This window comes from Malus domestica, chromosome 04 (assembly GCF_042453785.1).
Source record: "Malus domestica chromosome 04, GDT2T_hap1".
NCBI lineage: Eukaryota > Viridiplantae > Streptophyta > Magnoliopsida > Rosales > Rosaceae > Malus > Malus domestica.
In genome coordinates, this window is record NC_091664.1 from 29,100,858 (window position 1) to 29,116,755 (window position 15,898).

The 15,898-nt window shown below is 35.9% G+C and overlaps 2 protein-coding genes across 2 annotated transcripts; one reads left to right on the top strand and one right to left on the bottom strand.

The window, feature by feature from the left end:
• Nucleotides 1–412: 412 nt before the first annotated feature.
• LOC103433998 (uncharacterized) lies at nucleotides 413–2,260 on the top strand. The gene has a single exon (XM_008372311.4). The coding sequence runs from the start codon at nucleotides 413–415 to the stop codon at nucleotides 2,258–2,260; it is 1,848 nt and encodes a 615-aa protein (XP_008370533.3).
• Nucleotides 2,261–7,112: 4,852 nt separating this feature from the next.
• On the bottom strand, nucleotides 7,113–8,636 carry LOC103433997 (gibberellin receptor GID1C-like). The gene is given in 2 exon segments (NM_001294351.1): nucleotides 7,113–8,108; nucleotides 8,598–8,636. Coding segments are annotated over 2 exon segments (1,035 nt in total).
• Between the last annotated feature and the right edge of the window lie 7,262 nt (nucleotides 8,637–15,898).

Genomic DNA, 15,898 nt, shown 5'->3' on the forward strand with positions numbered 1-15,898 from the left:
TTAGTCCAAGAAGCAGAGCATAGCATAGCAAGTGGCGGGAAAACGGTCGTAGTAGTCGAATCAGCCGCAGAACGACGGTGCCGGCGGCGTCTTGGGGGTTTGGAGTACAAACGCCGTTAATTTTTTTGGTTTTGGTTAGACGGTTTAGCACTTCATGTGAATGCTAAAATCTCTGTGTCTCTCTCTCTGTCTCTCTCTCCTCTTTCTTTCTCTCTCCAAATTCAAAACATTTAAACATCTCTCTCTCTCTCTCTCTCCCCCCTCCCTCTTTCTCTCTCCTCTCACAAATCCCTATCCCTTATAAATGTTCCCCCACCCCACAGGCCACATCTGAACCATTGGAACCCTAGAAAAAAACCCTAATCCTCTCAAAACCCCAATCTCACATTTCCCGCCACATCAACCACAAAAAATGGCCAAAAAGAAAGTGACCCATCAACCCATTGACACCAAAGAAGAAACCAACCACACTGCCCACAAAGCCGCCACAATGGACGAGCCCTCCGAGAAGCTCGAGAACCTCAAGGCCCTCAACTCTCTGCTGCTCAAGGAGACCAAGGACCGCCGGCAGCAGGTGGAGGCGCTGGTGCAGGCCAAGGCGGGTTTGGAGTCCCAGCTGAGTCGGTTCCGGGTGGAAAGTGAGTCGCTTGTGAGCGAGTTGAGTGGGAAGAGCGAGGAAAATGTTGGGTTGGAGTTGGAAATGAGTGTTTATGGTGTTTTTGTTCTGGCCCAGTTGGGGCAAATGAGGAGAGAGAAAGCTGAGGTTGAGAAGGCGATGAGTGAGAGAGAGGGTGAGATTGTGGGGCTGAAAAGGGATGTGGAGGAGCTTGCGGGTGGGCTCGAAATCGAGATGGGGAAGCTGAGCAGAGTGTGCCGGGAGAGGGATTGTGTGAAGAGAGATTTTGGTGGGCTGGCCGAGGAGGCGAATGAGTTGAAGTTGAAAGTGGTGGAAATGGAGAAGAAAGAGAGGGTTTTCAGCGAGGAATTTGAGAAGTTGAAAGTGCAATGTAATGGGTTGGTGCAGGAGAAGTTTGGGAAGGAAAGGGAGGTTGAAATTGCAATGAGAGAGAAGGAGTTGGCCGAGATGAAGCATGCTGAGTCGGAGAGAGCGATCGAGGATTTGAAGATGGAGATTGAGAGGGTTGTGAGAGAAAAGAATGAGATTGAGAAGGAAAAGACCGGGCAGGAAGCAAGGATTTTTCGATTGGAGAATGAAGCGGGGCAGTTGAGTAAGATCGAATTGGGTTTGAGGAAGGATAATGAAGCATTGCAGATGAAGGTTTTGGAGTTGGAGAATAGTGTTGAGGAGGCTATGGGTACGGGAGAGGTGTTGCAGAGGGAGATTAAGGTTTTGGGGGAAGAGAAGAGGGAGAAGGAGCAGAGTTTCGAGAAGTTAAATGAAGAAGTAAAATCACAGAAGGAACTTTTGGATATGGTTACTGAGGAATTGAAGAAAAAGGAGGAAAGAATCAAGGAAATCGAGCTAAAGAAGAGTGAGATTGAGGGGGCAAAAGTGAAGCAAGAGAAGGAAATTGCTAAATTGATAAGTCAAGTGGTAAAAGAAAGGGATTTTGTGTGTTCGTTGCAAAATTCATCCGACGAGCAGAAGGACAAGAATGCGTGGTTGGTTTCTGAAGTTAGTCAATATAAAGATGCCCTTGATCGTGTTACGCAGGAGAAGGCAGCGGCTCTGAAGAATTTGGATGAGGAGAAGAAGAAAGTGGAAGACTTAATGCTGACTATTTCGGGGAGGGAGAAGACGATTAAAGAAATCGAGAAAGAGTTGGAGAAACTGAGGAGTGTTAGTGAGAACATTGCCGAGGAAAACAAGGCCATGGAGAGCCGGTTGGAATCATTGGTTAAGGAAAAAGATTTGATGCAGAAGGACCTTGTCGAGGCTCAGAGGAAAATTCGTGATTGGGAGGCTAAATTTGAATCAGAAGGAACCAAGTTGACGCGGGCTTTGACTATGCTGAAGAACACCGCAGCACGCATATCTTCGACATCCGAAGGCAAGGAAGAAGTGGCTACCAGTGATCACAATGTTGGGGAAGAAATTCAGCCATATGTGGCGGAGTTGGATGCCATACAGAATGCTTTCAGAAACAAGGAGAAGATGGTCGGAGACTTGCAGAAACAACTTGAGTCTCTGCAGAAGTCGTCAGAGGCGCAGAAGAAGAAGAGTTTCTGGACTTTGATCTCATCGGCGACAACCCTTATTGCTGCAGCTTCAATTGCATATGTTTCCAAATCACGCTGAGTGGCTCGGTTTGGTAGTCAATTTTGTTCTTGGATCAACCAGCACGGCGATGTCATGTCATGTTTGTCTCTTAACAACTTATAATCTAGATAATAATGTTTTTGTTGCAGAAATCAGTCTCATGGGATACTTTGATATGCTGTCTTTTTTCTGTATGAAGGAATACGAATACCAAATCTTGTTTTCCATATCCGTTTGTGCAATTTCGTTACAACGTTAGCTTCCTTCCTATTGCTGTTCATATGATCTGTGTTATTACATGTAACTGGGAAACATATGCTTGTTAGATCAGTTGCTTCCATACGGATGCTCCTACGCAAGTTTTTCTTGCACCACGAAATCGATGTTGTATGAAAGGAAACTGTCTTTCTTAACTTGCAATCAAGGGGGTTCTCTGTCCTTTTGGCTTGGTACAACTGTGGTATCACCGATATATATACCCACATTATCTCTTGTATATATCATCGTGTGACACACGTTACGTGATGAAAGATATACTAATTCGGATATATAACTGGTTACATGTTAGTGTTTGTTGTGCAATAAGATACTTGCGTCAACATAGCACGAAGGCTCAAGCTAACTGTTCAGTGGTCAACTGTTTTGCGTTGTAGTTGATGGCAAATGGAACTTTGAAAGATCAAGCGTTTCCTAGAATTTCACGTGACGGGAGAGGTAGAGAGTGCGATATCCGCCCGCTAGTAGATTATTTCCAATGAATGGTTAATTTACTATGTTTTTTTTCAGATTATACTCGTCCATTGCTCAATGAATGTATATGAGAAGTCTGCTATATTGGAGAAGTGTGTATTGGTTCCTAAGCCTTTTCCTTACGTGGGCTTTGGGTTCCTATGCCTTTGCCCATAACAAAGCTCCGTTGGATTTTTTGTCTAGTAAGTAACCCAATCAAGTGTTTGCAATTCAGAACTTTTAGTCTTTTCCACTTAAAATTTCATGTGTACTGCAGACACAGTTGGAGAACAAGTTGGCTCAAGCGTCGTGTCTCTCATTCATAACTCAAAAGTTCGAATCTTCATCTATGTTGCTTCGATTAGATTAGGCTAGTTTAGAGTCTTTTAGACTATTGCTTGGAAATTTAAATACCATTTAGTTTCATTATCGACTTTAAGATCGTATAGTTGCGTTATATCATCACAGAATCACATAATATTAACAATCTACTTACTATATGTTCATAAATTAAGATCAACAATGTATAATATTAGTAAATAAGTATGTTGATGACAGTATATAATCCGTCTGTGGCCGTCACACTGAAATTTTCATGTTTTAAAAAACTTCCGTCTTCATCTTTCAATTTTTGTCATTCAACAACTTAGTAAATAAATATGCTGATGACAGTGTATAACCAGTGTGTGGCAGTCACATCGAAATATCTATGTAAAAACAGTTTATTTATCTATCAACTTCTATCATTCAACAACTTAATAGATAAGTATGTTGAAGAGAGTGTATAATCAGTGTGTGGCAATCATAATGGAGAATCTGTATTTTAAAAACACTTTCATCTTCATCTATCAACTTTTATCATTCAACAACTCAATAGATAAGTATGTTAACAGTGCATAATTAATGTGTGACAGTCACATTGAAATATCTATGCGTTTAAACACTTTCATCTTCATCTATCAACCTCTATCATTCAACAACTCAATAGATAAACATACGTTGATGAAAAAGCGATCACGATGCACGAAATGGTCACACCAAAATATGTTTTAAAAACACTTTCATCTTCATTTATCAACTGTTATTGTTCAAATAAGTACGTTGACAACAATGCATAATCAATGCATATCAGTCACAACAAAATATATGTATATTAAAAACACTTGCATCTTCATCTATCAACTTTTATCATTCGATGACTCAATAGATAAGCATATGCTGACGACGAAACGGCCACGGATCGCATCTGGTGATTCAACCAACGAATCATACGTCTCCAAATCCATGAATTCTTCGACATTATTACCAAAATTAAGATTTTGCAAACGTCACTTGATCCGATAACATTGTTGGTTGATATGAAACCTGCATAGTGGCTGACGACTGCACTGTGTGTTAGGCAATCCTCAACTTATCTATAAATAAACCACTTGTCTTTCTCTCTTGTCAATTCAATTAACTAATAGCATGCGTTTTGATTAACTTGATCTAAACCATAATTAATTGTCAATTAATTAAAGTTAAAACTAGGGTTCATCATGTCTTTTTCAGAAGCTTAGCTGTGTCTTACTGTGCTGGGTTTTTTAAATCATTGTGGAGAAAGCAACTCCCACAGATGATGAGATTCATTGTTTGATTCCAAACGTGGTCCCTTTAGAAAAAGCGACCCAAAAGCCAACAACCACTAATTTGGGACTTTTGTTTTCCTTTAGAAACAAGTCTATCTTTTGCTTCTCCTCCCTCAACCTCTGACCTAACTAGTTGGTTAACGACACCTGATCATGTTATTTGTAGGGCATCTCTTATAAAAGTTTAAAATTCTCAATTCCACGCTTATCTCACATGATATGATAGTTATCTGACTAGCTGAATAGTGAGATATTCTCCCAAAAACCATGTCTTACTGTATTTCGCTACTTTTTCGACTCCACGTAAGTACAGCTTTCGTTATAGACAATCTTAGTTTCTCACCCTTCGTGATAATTGTTTGATTTTTCATGCTCAAATTTTTATCGTAAGCAGCCTTAACGAAGTTCCCCTAACAATATTTCTTTCCATCTATAAACAAGAGGCCTTCAATTCATGAATTGACAAGCATGAGCGAATATATCAGTCTCCATCAGTCCCGAATATGAACTATTTTTCAATCATTTAGCAGCCTATTGAGAATTAGGGACAAAGATTTTCAGTTTTCCTTGGAAAATCTTGGGTCAAATCCTTTAAATACTATCATTAGGGTCACCTCTTAAAGTAGTTAATTGTAGGTATTATGAAAACGCTAGCTCAAAAACTTTTTGCACACCTATAGGGTTGTTTAATCTGTTTTTTTTTTTTTTGTCGGCCAAAAAAAAGGGGCTTTAAGTACGAAAGTAACCCACTTTCTATTGATTTATTTTTAACATGATCCAGTATATTCAATGTCGTAAAATAATTGATTAAATTTATAAATATTTATATTATTATATTTATTGTACTAAACAGTATTTCCGACGTACTAAAAAAGTTTCTCTCTTTCAAATGTATATGCATCGAAAGATGCTTGGATGTGACTATTAGATTGTACTTTGGTGCTTATAAACTTTGTCCTATAGCCAATTGCTCTCTTTTTTCCTTTCTGCCTTTTGTGAAGGCCTTTGGTCACTTGTTCGAAAATGTAAATACAATTATTCACTCTTCTCAATAGAAAAAAATCTTGTCTAAGAGTGAAAGATCTATGTGATCAGTGAGATGCTTTGATGGAATGTATCGTCTAGTGATAAAGTATAATTATTCTTTTTTCATATAAGAAGTTATCGGATAGAGTAAGAGATACACGTGATGATTGAGACATAAAAGACGAGGATATATAGCAGGTGAAAAAGCAAAATCACTCCTAATCGTATGGAAAGATCTTGGCTCTAGCCATAGATATACGGTGTGAGTGAGACATGAAAAACTCTTTTGCAACTAATGCATCCTCCCAATGTCATCACCATTCGATACACGCTTGTCACGTTTCCAAAAAGTGAATCATCTGTCCAATAGACATTTGTCACGTGTTCAAAAAATGAACTACCATTCAATTAAGGCTTGCCATGTGGTGATTGGTGACAAGAGAGAATTTTTCGAATCAAACTCAAACGGAGATATTATCCGGTGATAAGGCTGAATCACTCCTACCCATTCATACCCTTCTTCCCATGCTTAGCAGCTTGTGTGGATGATGTTACACTCAAAATCTTCAAAAGACAAGGTAGTTCTTCTTTTTTCCAAAAGTTCAGAGGAAAAGAACGGTTTGGATCCTCTCCAAACCTTAGCGTCCGGAGCTTAATGATAACAAAAATCGAGTCATTGGTTTGCGTGTAAGAAAACTTAGAATCCTTAGTTTATATGAGGTGAACTAGCGAAATAAGTTAATCGAGACCGTTTATTCGAACGGGCCAGATTGACTAATCCTTTATCTTCAGACAATGAGATTCGGAGCGAATCTCTGTCAAAAAAGATGTAGTACTACACAGATTAATTACCAACAGAATGTAGCAGATTAGAGGCTGAGGAGTTTCAAACCCACTGAAAATTTGAGCAGAGATTTCAACATCAATATCCACTGTTCTTAAACATTTCTTAACATGCTTAAGAGCAGAACAAACAATTGGCAACTGCCAATACACAAACATCTTATATAATCTTAGAACATATACATATAAACATTACAAGAACAACGATTCCATGGATAAATTTTTCCATCCATGTTCCGATAATTAGCTATATATTACATTAGCAAGTCACTGAATCGTCGATCAGCCACTAGAGATGTTACACCAACAACCCCCGGTCCTCCTCTTCGTTGTGGTCAGAAGCCGGAATCCTTGGATCTTAACATTCATAGGACTGCTAAACTTTAGTTAATAGATTCTGCTGTCTGCAAAAGCTTTATCGAACCAACTAACAAAATACGATGATCCAGCTAGATGCAGAATCACACACTCCTTTGCATCCAACAACCAAAGCCTAGCCCTCGTCGTACAAGAACCAGGCCAAAGCAGGATCTTAGTGCCACAATTATCAATACAACAGTAAATTACTATAGCTACACAATCTTACAAACTGCAAACAATCCCTTCATTATTCTGGGAGTGTCAAGCTTAGGTTATATATCATCGAGTGGTATAAGTCAATTTTATCAATTATCGGAGAGCACGAATTTACTTATCTCATCCATCACGGTGTAGAAATGCTCATTATTCGGCAACAGGTAGAAACCAATTGTGGCCTGCTCAAGATACATAAGTTTGATGTTTTTGCCAGCACTCTCGAGCCCTCTGGCGTAAGCCAATTGCCAGTCCTGAACAAGATCCAAACCAGCCACCACAACAAGGCTCTTCGGGAACTTGACAGCTTCGAGGCTTTGACCACGGGGACCAAATGGGTTACATGCTGGATGGTCCCTATCTTCACCATCAGGGAGAAAAGCTCTCCAGTACCAGTCCCGGTCTTGGATGGTTACAAAGTATTTCCCATCCAATCGCAACTCGGATTCAGTCCGCTCCTGCCCACCAAACATAGGGTTGAGCAGTATATTTCCCAGTACATTGATTCCAGATTCTGCTGCTCTTAAAGCAACATTGTGTACAATGTTCCCGCCAGAGCTATCGCCAGCTAGATAGATATGAACGTTTGAGTCCCTTGTACTTTTAAGCCATGATCTAGAGTTCACCCACCTCAGGGCTGTCCATCCATCATCATAGGCACATGGATAGCGATTTTCAGGAGCCCTACGATAATTCACAGAGACCACTACAGCCTTGCAGATACCAACTAGTCGGCGACACAGAATATCATATATACCACTGTTTGAAGAGGAGTGTGCAAAGCTTCCACCATGGAAGAAAACTATGACAGGAAGAACCTCTTGGCTCACCGCTCTCTCAGGATCAACAATGTTCAGCGGGGATAGATTAGCATCGTCCGGATGATAGATTCGACTGAGCAGGCTAGTTTCACGGTCGATGATGACATCAAACGAGACAACCCCATCAACAGGGTTAGAATTGGCTGGCACTTTCCGGTCAAGGAATTCTGCCAAGTGGCGGTTGAAGGTCCCGTCAGGGCGGCGCAGAAGATTGTATGACAGCTTAAAATTGGAGATGAGGACCCATGTATTCAATGGAACCACCATCTGTAAAAAGAGCGCATCCGATTCCATAAATTTTTTACATATGTCAATGTCTTATTCCAACATAACAACAACACAAAACCAACAAAAACATTCCCGTAAAGATGTAGAATCGCAAACAAACCGGAAAAACACATGTTCATCTATACATTTTCTTAGAGCTGAAGCTTTCCCATGACAAAACCACAACATTAAATCCATCAAACAATGAAATCTCCAACCAAGAACATCTCCAAAACATGATGAACTCGAACAAGCATAACAAACCCAATAATCATATCCTTATCAAACATTAAAAACAGCTAAAAACCTCAACTCAAACCAGAACAATGTCTTCATCCCCAATGAAAGAAACAAATCAGCTTTTCAACAACAAAATCACAAACCAAAAACCGTATCCCAGATAACCCATTAAGATAAACTCCATCCAACATAAAAAAACACAGAAAAAATCAAACTTTGAATCAGCAAAAACCAAAGAAAAGTTGTTACCCTGGATTCACTAACGTTGACTTCATTGCCCCCAGACATGGAAACCGGTCTGAAGAATTCCCCCACCAAAATCTAAGCTTGAAGAAAACCCAGCCCAGATCTTTCGAGAGCAGAGCAAACCCACCCCACGAAACCTCACGTATTAACGCAGAAGCAGAAACTAAAAAGCAAAAGCCAGGCAGCCAAAACGAGCAAGCAAAAGCACCTTAACTTTGAATCTCTCTCCTGTTCTCTTCTCTCTCTACAAGATCGTACTCTCTTAACCCATTGGTCCCAGACAAAACAAGCCCCTAATCTCTAGGGGAAACCTCTCTCTGCATTCATGTGATGCGATGACAAATCTCACTACCAATAAAACGGAGCAATGGAGTGTGCTTGTGTGGAAGGGGTGCAGGATAAGATCGGTGGCGCAAGTTAGCAGATCAGTCGGGGTAAAGCGCTAACGTGTGATGGGAGTTAATAGGGGGTGCGCGAGAGAGAGGGGAAGGGGACAAAGTGAGCGGCCGAAAGAAACACGGTTAGTGGAACCCACCTATCCAAAAGCAATTAAATTCGTTAATTAATTATTTTATTAGTATTTTTCCTAATAAATCTCACAGGACATTGTCGCAGACTAATTTTTATTCTTCGTGCATAATCAAATACCACATAGGGCAACAACGTAATTTAGACTTTCAGGTCAAAGACACACCAAATATAGTCAATGACTCCAAAGATTAGATACAAGAATTTGAACTCGAGTTAGGGATTCCAACCGATGCTTGCTTTCTACTGTATAAACCTCTTAAGGGTTTTCATTTATTAGTAACTCATATGTTAGTTAAGCAAGTTTTTTAAGTCAAATGTGGTTTAAGCAAGTTGGTTTGTTGGTTTGTTGGTGAGTGTAACTATTTAATTGTGTGATCCATATCGAACAGATATGAACGTTAATTATATTTGATATTCAGTATAATGTTCTTACGCTCACGCACAAATTTAACATCTACCGACAAATTAGAGTGTAATTAAATTTGTACATAAATTCAAATTTTTTTTTTGTATTTAAGAATTCATTAATAACGCATATGTCAATATGAGTTACCCAAATTGATTTGTTGTTAAGTGTAACTGTATAAACTGTCTGACTGTGTGAACAACGTTGAAAAGAGAAGAAATCCAATTATATTCGAAATACTCAGCCAATCACATTTGAAATTCTCTCGTGGAATGGCTCTCAAATGTATATCACATAAAACATGAGCCAAAACCTAATATAGCACATCGTCGTAGAAATGTGCTCGCTCCCATAGTCAAATATAAATGTAGCTAAATTTTTTTATTAATTCATTTTTATTTCGGTATTTCAATTCATTAACAGTGCAAACGTGAATATGAGTTGGGCAAGTGGTCATGTAAATGTAGGTTATGCAAGTTGGTTTGTCATTAAGTGTAACTGTATTAACTGTTTGACATATCGAACATAGATGAAAGCAAACTATATTTGAGATTCCCCTCTTCTCAAATGTACGTCGTATAAAACATGTTGATGACTCCTATGAGGTGACGCAATCGTTTAGCACCTCGTCAAAGCAATGTGATGTGCTCAAATTTAAATCTAGTTACCAACAACTTAGATGTAATTAGATTCATTAATTAATTCATTTTTTTATATATTTAAAAGTTCATTAATAATGCATATGTAAATGTGAGTTAGGCAAGTTATTATCGCAAATGTGAGTTATGCAAGTTGGTTTATATTCGCTCTAAATATAGCTTGCTATTTAGTTTGAGAAACAAGTCGGTCACAACATAGTTTCTTTGGATTAGTTGTCATATCGGCGAATTTGCAGTACTTATTCGTTTTCAATAATATTCCTAGTTTTGTAGTGTAATTGTATAAACTGTATGACATGAACAATATCAAATAAAGAAGGAGGCAAGCGTTTCGGGGATTCTTGCCAAAAAGGGCTTTCAAATATGCGACGTAGAAAACATATTGATGACTCTCAAGAGTTGACGCAATTGTTAGAGCAATATTCCAGCTTGCGCACTCAAATTTAAGTCCAATTACCAATAAATTAGTATTTTTATTGTTAATTAATTTTTTTTTGTATTTAAAATTCATTAATAACTAGCAATTGCACGCATGCTATGCATGTTTTGAGCAATTGAGGAGTTTTATTCTTCAAAAGAGAGGTGAAGAGAATGTGGGATTGTGAGAAATTAAAATTTCTATTAAATTGACTATGTAGTTTGACATATCCTTGATAATTAATATTGTTGTTTAATATACTAAGGCCAAAATTGAAAAAATAAGAACATAATTGAAATTTTATAAAAGGTCTTACTTTCTTAATAATAGTATAGATGTATATATATGTACGTGTTAAGATTAAGGGACAAAAAATTTAACACGTATATTTTTTTTAACCTTTAGATCTATACACATCTAACGGTTATGAATAGAAATCAACATGACTCATCAAAACTCAATATTAAATGATATGGCCATACATGAAAATAAAAGTAAATTTCAACTAATAAAAATATTTTGAGAAAAGTTAAAAGCATAAAATTGATAAATCTGTTTTTAAAAATTGGCTGTGAGGGCTTGATGTGTTTCCCCTCCCCTTTCGATTACAGTGTCTTTCTGATATTTCTCTTTTCAGTTTTATTTTATTTCAATTTTATTTCTTATTGATTTTCTTATTAATTATAATTCCTTATTGCCACCATACCATTGTATGACAATAAAGCTTCCACATCATCTCTATTTATAACCATTGAATGTTATGAAACCTAATGATTTAAAACAAGTGTAAGATATTTGTCAAAAACTCTGTTCCTTGGTCCTGACCCTATATACATGTGGAAGTGAATTAAGTATATTGCTTAAGCATTAGTGACTTAGGCAAGTTGTTCATGCAAATGTGAGTTAGACAAGTTGGTATGTCGTTGCTTTACAAAAGAAGAAAAAAAAAGCGTTGGTGGTGCCGAAATACCAACTTGTTAGGGGTGAGGATCGGAGATCAAGAAATACCAAAGAACGACGGCTTTCGCTACTTAGGATCTATCTTGCAAAAGAATGGATGAAGTGGAAGAGTGCATCCGGCGTGTTGTGTGACCGCCATATGCCACTAAAGCTCAAGGGAAAATTTTATAAGACGGCAATAAGGTCGGCGATGCTGTATGGCACAGAATGTTAGGCGGTGAAGCATCAACAAGTACATAAAATGGGTGTAGCGGAGATAAGGATGTTTCGTTGGATGTGTGGGCACACGAGAAATGATAAAATTAAGAATGAGGATATCCGAGATAAAGTAGGAATAACCGAAATTGAATGAAATATATCCTTCAATTTAAGATATCCTTCAAACGAGTTAAATTGGACGAAAGTATACCATGCTAACCTCGAATTCTTTTGGGAAAAGAATCCCGTTAAGTAGGAGGTTATGTGTTTGCTCTTACACTAAGATTTTAAGCTCAGCAACTGGTGAATCAGGTAATTTTTATTTTGATACTTCTTATTCTTGTTCAATTAACTTTATTTTCCAATCTAAATTTATTATTAAATATATTTTTTGGGCCTCTTGCTTTTAGCCACGTTTTCAAGCAAAAAAGAGTGTAGATTATTGATTTTTCAAAAACAAATCATCAATCAAAGAGGAGAAATGAGGAATTTAAAATTGGGAACTTTAACGGGAAGTTTTTGGTACTTTTCACATTAATAAAAAATCACAATTTTACTCTAAAAAGTTAATCATGGTATTATTCACTTACAATACATTTTTATCATTTTCGTTATAACTCAAAACTTTTAAGTTATTTTCATTAGTTTTCCATTCAAAATTTTGGATGGATGGAGCAATAAAAGCTTGAGGGCGTGCGTTGGAAGGTAGGGCACGTGAGGACAAACAGAGTCCGTCCGAACACTAAAGTACAACTCTTTTGGCGGTGCCGGAATGACCCTTTTGTCTTTCTTTTTAGCTTTTATTTACGGCAATGTCATTGCGACATTTTATCCTACGTGTCAGTGGATCAATTGTAGAATTATGACATAACTAGAATGCAAAAACAATTTAATCTTCTGTCACAAAACAAATCATACGTAGTAATATAATTTTACACAAAATAAATTTGAAATTTTTTTTTCCAAACCTCACCAATATATCATCGTAACATCTCTATTATTTTTATTTTTTTATATTTATAGACGCATAGTATGTAAGCTTTTTTAATGATGAATTATAGTTGTGTCATGTAAATTGTTTTAACAGACTTGACAGCAGGTAATCAATGAAATATAAGTTGAGTTTTAAAAAGTTCGGTGATAAAATTTGAATATTAAGAAATTAATTGAGACTTAAGTTGAATTTCACAACTTGACGGTAGGTAATCAATGAAATATAAGTTGAGTTTTAAAAAGTTCGGTGATAAAATTTGAATATTAGGAAATTAATTGAGACTTAAATTGAATTTCACAATGCTATCAAACCTATTTCATGCAAGAAAAGATTCTCATGATCCACTTATTGAATTTCAGAATTTTAGGCAACATTTTTGCAATGCTCTTAATTTGGATACTTTATTTTAATTGGCCTCATAAACTTCGAATTTGGTTGTTGACAAAAAAGAAAATATTTAATTTGATTTCATCTCTCAAATTGAGTGTTATTTTCGTCCATTTGATAAAACTTTATTTTATCAACAATTGTAATTTAATGAAATTTGAACTCATGTCTTCCCAATAATGTTTATTGAGTAAACTGTCATTTAACCCCCTGAACTATCACGCGAGTTTCAATTTCCCCCCTGAACTATTTTTTCAGCCAATTGACCCCCTAAACTATGTTAAAGTGGCCAATTAACCCCCTACCGTTAAGTATCTTTAACTCCATCTAATTTTCTGTTAGAAAGTGTCATGTGCTTGGCACATGACCACCTTTTTACATTTTATGTCTAAATCGTTACAAAGAAAACATATAAAACAAATATTAAAAAAAAAAAAAACTTACAAACCCTAAACATCATTCAAAATAATAGAAAAGGTAAGGCTTTTTATATTAACACTCCACAAAATGTTGAATGCACCCCATATTAAAATTTAATATTAAATGACTTATTTACTCCACTATGCAATGACAATTTTTACCTTATTAGGTTTTAAAAAAAAATTATAAATACACTCCGAATCACTTTTAGCGTATTATCTTCTCAACTATCAAAACCCTCTCATCCTCCATTGTTGAACAAAATCCTAACCAATGAAACTACAAACATGTTGATTGAGAAAAATTGTTTTTGACGAATGAAACACGAAATCGATGTTTCTGAAGCTTCACATGAGGTAAGACTTCACATTTTTCATTGTTTTTGTGATTTCGATGACATCGATAATTATTTAATCTTGCGTTTGCTGCATTATTTAAACTTATATATTCATATTCATATTCATATTCATATTCATCTTTTAGCGTTCATATTGAAAAATAATGCAGCAAACGCAAGATTAAATAATTATCGATGTAATCAAAATCATTAAAACAATGAAAAATGTGAAGTCTTACCTCATGTGAAGCTTCAGAAACATCGCTTTCGTGTTTCATTCGTCAAAAATAATTTTTCTCAATCAACATGTTTGTAGTTTCATTGGTTAGGATTTTGTTCAACAATGGAGGATGAGAGGGTTTTGATAGTTGAGAAGATAAATAATACGCTAAAAGTGATTTGGAGTGTATTTATAATTTTTTTTTTTAAACCTAATAAGGTCAAAATTGTCATTGCATAGTGGAGTAAATAAGTCATTTAATATTAAATTTTAATATGGGGTGCATTCAACATTTTGTGGAGTGTTAATATAAAACGCCTTACCTTTTCTATTATTTTGAATGATTAAGTTTAGGGTTTGTAAGTTTTTTTTTTTTTAATATTTGTTTTATATGTTTTCTTTGTAAAGATTTAGACATAAAATGTAAAAAGGTGGTCATGTGCCAAGCACATGACACTTTCTAACAGAAAATTGGATGAAGTTAAAGATACTTAACGGTAGGGGGTTAATTGGCCACTTTAACATAGTTTAGGGGGTCAATTGGCTAAAAAAATAGTTCAGGGGGGAAATTGAAACTCACGTGATAGTTCAGGGGGTTAAATGACAGTTTACTCTAATTTTTTATATGGAGAAATTAGGTTTTCATCCTTCATTTTACTACTCCATTGATTAAAATCATATTCCTTTTCAATTTTTGATCGAGGTCATTGGGTATTAATAACATCATTAATTATTTTAATAATAATTTTTTTTTTATTTCTAAATATATTCATTTAATGTTAAAAATGTTACAATTAGTATATTTATATTTATGACTAAATTTTTATCATATATTTTTAGTTTTAGTTTGTACCCATTTTTAATTTTTAATTTTTTTTTTAATTTGTACCAATTTTCTTTTCAATTTTAATTTGTACCCATATATTAATTTCTTTTTGTGCTCATATTTTTAAAAATTTATTTGTATTTGTACCCATATTTTTTTTATTTGTACTTTTTATTTTGCTAAATGTACCCATTCATGTAAAACTTTTTAATCTTAAAATGTACTCATTCTTAAATATACGAATTTGTTATAAGTAAAATGTACCATTTTTTATATAAAATCTATTCAATTTTTTTATAATCCATTTTTATACTTATATGGGTACATTCTTTTTTTTTTTTTTTTTAAATTTATCCATACGAAGTTTAATTGAATAAATTTATTAATGTTATTAAGCCTAATATTTTCTTTTTTTTTTGGTGATTTTGAAGAATGTACCCATTGTGGCAGCCCGTTTCGAATGTTTATATTATTTTGTCCTCGAGAGTGTGGAAGTTACTAATTTACTCTTGAACGTTACGTGGTGAGGGTGTAATTGAACTAGGTTGGGACCAATCCATTTTCTTCCTTAGCTTTTGGACCCAATTAGAATTAAGTTTTTCTTTGTTTTTGGTTGTTGACCCAACCTGGACCACACAATCACACACACACCAAACCGTTGACCTTCTCTCTCTTCCTTCTCGGATTTCTTCCATTGTCCGTACAACCGTACAGACAACTTTCAAACTTACCTTTTTATGCACAAATCGACGTCGAGGAGGTGGTTTTCATGTTCCTTGTGAGCCCAAGAGTTCATTTATATCCTTGGTTCGACGTGAGAACTCGTATAACTCGAGAACCAGAAAACCCTTATTTGGTACACTGTTCACTCGACGTGATTGCGAAGGTTTCAGGTAGTTTTGAGACTTAAGAATGTTTTATTCTTGCTTTTCTAGCACTTTGGATTAA